Source organism: Humulus lupulus, chromosome 4 (genome assembly GCF_963169125.1).
Source record: "Humulus lupulus chromosome 4, drHumLupu1.1, whole genome shotgun sequence".
Classification (NCBI taxonomy): Eukaryota; Viridiplantae; Streptophyta; class Magnoliopsida; order Rosales; family Cannabaceae; genus Humulus; species Humulus lupulus.
In genome coordinates this window covers 158,778,272-158,783,613 of record NC_084796.1, presented here as the reverse complement: position 1 = coordinate 158,783,613, position 5,342 = coordinate 158,778,272, and the positions used below count along the sequence as shown (strand labels likewise).

General features: G+C 32.4%; 1 protein-coding gene across 1 annotated transcript; it reads right to left on the bottom strand.

Moving 5' to 3' along the window:
• Positions 1-1,499: 1,499 nt before the first annotated feature.
• LOC133830928 (protein argonaute 4B-like) lies at positions 1,500-4,753 on the bottom strand. The gene is made up of 6 exons (XM_062261045.1): positions 4,484-4,753; positions 3,344-3,458; positions 3,184-3,257; positions 2,733-2,827; positions 2,616-2,647; positions 1,500-2,496 (listed from the first exon to the last, which is right to left on the bottom strand). The coding sequence occupies exons 3-6, from the start codon at positions 3,187-3,189 to the stop codon at positions 2,321-2,323; spliced, it is 309 nt and encodes a 102-aa protein (XP_062117029.1). The 5' UTR covers positions 3,190-3,257; positions 3,344-3,458; positions 4,484-4,753; the 3' UTR covers positions 1,500-2,320.
• Positions 4,754-5,342: the final 589 nt, after the last annotated feature.

The window sequence follows — 5,342 nt, the reverse complement described above, 5'->3', positions numbered from 1 at the left end:
CATTTAAAACCAAGTTATTAAAATAAACATTATAAGGTACAAGTAAAATTAATATTAAATGAAATTTTACTTACAAGAAATGGTATGTCCTTATAAATAGGCCTCTTGTAGTAGTTTGCAGCAGGAGCAAAAGTTTGGTTTTCTTATAGCATTGTGCAAGACACACACAATAACTTCACAAAGCAATAGACAAGACACATAAAATTGCAAGAAAAATTATTTCAAACTTGTTGATGTTACTATACTATGCTTCCAATACACAAATCCTGAAAGGCATCTTATACTTACCAACTCTGGGGAAGTGTTGATATGTTATTGTCAGATACATCAAGCTTTGTGAGAGAAGTAAGATTTTTGAATCCCTGCCATTGATGTATCAAACATAAAAAATGGAGGTCTTCCAACAGACAAGATCTATCAACTTAGAATTAACCCAATTAACAACAAATTTCAGATTCTGGGATTTTGCTATTCTAACCACCAAAGTCAAGGAAAAAGGTTAAAGGTTTTTAAAAGAAAATTTTATTGACCTCCCAAGAAAATACCCAACTACATAAATATGAAAAATGTGCTACAAGATACAATTAAATTGTGATCCCTTCCTTTCCTATTTCATCACAACTCATTCTTTCTACTTATAGCTCAGGGAAAGTAGACAGACTCTTTTGAAGCACGAGAAAAACCAATAATATCACTGCCATGTTTAGGTGTAAGATTCTACTATAATATCAAGCTTTCTTAGATTCCTTTCCTAAATTACAAAAGGCCACTCAATAATGAAATGTAAAGAGAAACTACCAGTACTTGATCAAAAGTGCATTGAAATATGAAATCACTCAATTTCACAATAACGAAAAACAGAGCAAATCATTTCAAAAATAAAATCTAAGAAAAAATTGGGATAATTTCTTTTATAACTAGCTTAATTGCAACAACCTTTAAAGTGTTCTATGTCATTAGTTCTACTTCAGGGTTGTGAAAGGGATTTTTTAGCAATTTCATTTTGAGGTAGAAAACCTAGTATCATATATATCAACTATAAGTTCATTCACACTCACACATTAAAATGTGCACTGGACTCTTAGTAAGCTAACAAAAGAAACTTCATTATACCTGTAGAAGATAACATAAAATTAGTTGAAACCAATAGTTTAAGAGTCACTGAAACATATTCCACACATAAATATATGCATTATATGAATTATTCTACACCAAGAATATAGGCATATTGAACCTTTTCCATTCGCTATTTGTTCTAGCTCACCTTCTAATATAACAAATAGGATTAGAGTGGGCAAGAAAGAGATGCAGTGGGGAAATTAATCAAGACCTTATATATATATAAATATATATCTTACTTGAACACTAAAAATGACAAGAAAATAACAGTTGTGATCTTGTGCCCACTTAAACATAACCAAATATAGCAGCAAGTGTAAACATATAAACATGGCTAAAAAGAAAGTTGAGGATAAAGATCCAATAAATGGCAAAGACAATATTGAACTTACCTAAAAAATAGTGACATTTAAGATAGAAATTGACAACCATTAAGCATCAGCCCCTTTGGTGATTGTGAGTTCAAGAGTCCAAACAAGCTAAACATATAAACATGGCTGAAAAACATAGAAAATGAAAAGAGGCTATGAACTCTGTTTCCTTCAGAATAAATTCATGGCTTCAAAACCACAAGTTGAACCACATTTTTTTTGTAGTTAATTGCTTTTTTCCAAATGGGGTGTGTAAGCTTCTATCAGATATATTACTATTAAGCTAGCTAAAAGTGTTCCAAATTCTTTTCTAGTGTAAATCTTTTCAAACACATGAGCGAAGATTGTGATTATTCATTTGTGTGCATTTCTCTCTAGGTTTTTATTTTGTATTCATCATCTTACGAGAGGGTGTATTATTGTACTTAAACTTCTATATCATTTGTATTGGTGAGGTTGGCACCGATGGAATAGAGCATTTGGAAAAGTCTATTGTAATAGCTTGATCTGTTAGTTGAACTCAAGACTTGGTACTTTGAAGACTGAGGACGTAGGTAGCAAGATTATATGGTTAAAACTTTTCTTGGGTAACCGATTGTTCAGATAACTTAATTCCTAAACATAAAGTTAACTATTTGTTGAAAGCACTGTGCATCTCAAAGAGTCCACAACTCAACTAAACTATTATTTCGAGTATTTCCTATTTCACTACTCACCTAAAGAACCCATCTGTCGTTTTCCCCGTCTATGTAATATGTACGTTTTCAAAGACCTTTTCTTGTGTCAAAATGAAAGTCAAAATATGTCCGCCAAAAGCTATCCACAACACCTCAGCAAAAGAACATAGATCCCTTAACATTGTCATGCAACTTAGGGAGATCTGGAACAGGAATGATACCCGAAGAAGTAACAGTTTTCTGTCCTGAAGAAGTATCTGATAAATCCTCAAACTTGATGAACTGGCCCATTTGATATGCAGCAAGATGGGCATAACATATTGGAGCAACTGGAAAATGAAATTGATCATTTAAGCAGTGTAATATAAAATTTTATTATAGATCAAAATATAGTAATATATGTATATATGCATGTAATAGGAGGAAACTACAATTCTTAATAACCTACCTATTGAAATTGCAGTTGTGCTCCTTTGGTACCTGAAACAAGTTCAGTAAGTCATAAAAAGGTACCATAAACAAATAAAAAGAGAGTAAAATAAAACACTAAAGAATAAAAGCTTACACGTAAGATAAGGAATGGATAAGGTTTTGTAAGTCATCAGGAGAGAAATCAATTTCATCAACTAGGACATGATAGTGTGCTGGCCTAGAAGTTCCCTGTGTTTTGTAGCAGCCGATAAAAAATGGAAAAAGAAACATAGTTACAAAGAGATCAAATGCTTTATTTGAATCCGCATTTAATTGTTCCAATCAGGGAAAATTGAATTGTGCCGATCAGTATGTAATCAATCTGGAATATGATAATTCAAAACACATGCAAATATCACCAACAACCAACTTATCTGAACTAAATATCAAATCTCATTATGGCAGCCTAAAAAATATTCATGGTAATCTACACACTACCGGAAAACTAATAGAAAGATTAAACTGGAAAAACAATTAAATGATATGCTCATAAAATTAAGAATGAGATGCACAACATAGACTCTCCTAAGATACAAGAGACTTACAATCATCCCAGCATGAGAGCACAGATAGAAATCATAGTTCCTTGGGTGCACAATTCCAGTGTCCACGATAGTCCCTGAAATGAAAACAGGAATTACATAAGTATGTACAACTTCACTCAAAGAAATAATGTATATCTTGATTTGAAAGCACACAGCAAACCTGGTGGGACATTATTGTTGGCACCGCCAGCTTGAAATAACTTTGTGTGATGATTTTTCTGAGCCACAATCACAGTAAACTTGGGAATGTTTTCCTCCCCTAGATGTTGATACGCCTGTAACACAAACAGTGTCAAAGGAAAAAAAATGAGACTACATAGGCTATCATCAGCCATCTAAAGTAACTAATAGTCCATTGCAGAAAAGACTACATACAAAAATCAGTGCAGAAAATATTCAAGAGCTTAATACAATATTAGCTAGAAACAGTAGGGTTAGAATATTAAAAAAAAAACTGATAAGATAGTCTCTACTGTAAATTGCCGCTTAAAAATAAAGTTCAAATGATATATCAAATCCTGAATTGGTGAAAAATTGATCAAATTGAAGACATAAAGCACAGTAAGTCATCCAGTCAAAGTTTGTTTATAACCTTTATGATTTGAAAAAAGAAAACCCAACAAAATTATTATTCTAAAAAGCACAATAATCTACCAAAAACAAATGCATCAAATAAATTAGAGCAATTACCTTTCAACAATGCAAATTGGATGAAGGCCTTAAATAATTTAAAGAGAAATAAGATATGTGTAAGATGGAGACAAGGAAAGACCGGAGCAAGATGTAAGAGATTAACATGGCAGCAAGAGGAGACAATACATATATATACGCAAAGAATTTTTTTTAAGGAAACTTACTATATTGGAGAGTCTTATAAATATATCTGGATATAATAACTTTCAAATCCTTTTAACTTTACTATACAGAACCCCACTTCTCTCTTTTATGTTTCTCTTTTAAAAAACAAACTTATCTTTTATACACAATATTACATCGAACCACACCACATCTCCAATTAAATAAAAGCCTATATCTTTTATCATTCAAGAATTCAATCAAACACCTTAATTACATTAACGACATAACTAAAAATAATATTTTATCAACACTTTCATCCACTAAACACAAATGAATCACAAGTAATAGGTTTCACAGTCAAAGAAATTTCAACAAAACTATCAATATTTAATAAAAGATATATAGGTATTGTAAATACACACAATAAAATAACCACATATTTGTATATTAATTACCAGAAAACCATTGCAGAAAAATAAAACTCATTGTAGAAAAGGAATACCAAAATTTAATGGATATAAACTGCGAGGGAGACAGAGAGAGGCTAGTAAAGGGCGGCGACAAGGGAAGTAGGCCGGAGCTGGGCGGCTGAGCGGAGGCCGCACGTCGTCGTTCGCTGACTCAGTAGATGGGCGGTGCAGGGGAGAGAGGCCAGGAGAGGTTGGGCGGTGCCAAGAATGGTAGGCCACACACAAGGAAAGGGGTGGGTGGGTGTTGGGCGCTGGTATCGTGGGGAAGACGATGAGGGGAAGGGAGGGATTTGGGCGGGTGACCTAATTTTCAAGATTATTTTATTTTTATTAAAAATCATTATTATAAGTTTTGGAAAAGAAAAAAAAATACTAATTAGTTTAATATAATATCTTAAATAACTATTATTATAATTTTTAAAATTTCTTTTTTACTTAGTAATATTACAAATTATTAGTTACTACTTTGACAAGTTTTATTTCAATATTAATGAATAGGTGATCAAATTTTTTATTTATTTTGATTCTCATAATTTAAAACATAAATATTTAATTCTTGATGTTGACTCTTGATTTGGCCAACGACACGAAGTCAGAAATACGACAAGAAATGAGATGATAATCAAGAATGGAATCCAATGGTAAAGAAATGACACAGATGATTTATAGTGGTTCGGCCCCAATTGAATGGTAATGACCTACGTCCACTTAGTGCTATTATTGATATTGAATCTAAATGTCGTGATCAAAGAACTAGGGTTCTTGAGTTTCACAAGCCTTAAGAGAAAATACAACTTTTGGAGGATAATCGCACTATACGCTCTTTCCCTCAGTATTTAGAAAAAAGATTAAAAAGTCAAAAGTCCCCTCCTTGAGCTCTCTCATGCATAT

Excerpts from the sequence above, each read along its gene's own strand:
- LOC133830928 (XM_062261045.1), bottom strand. Across the intron at positions 2,648-2,732 it reads ATCCATTCCTTATCTTACGT|GTACCAAAGGAGCACAACTG; the intron begins GTAAGCTTTTAT and ends AACTTGTTTCAG. Across the intron at positions 2,497-2,615 it reads CACAACTGCAATTTCAATAG|TTGCTCCAATATGTTATGCC; the intron begins GTAGGTTATTAA and ends TTCATTTTCCAG.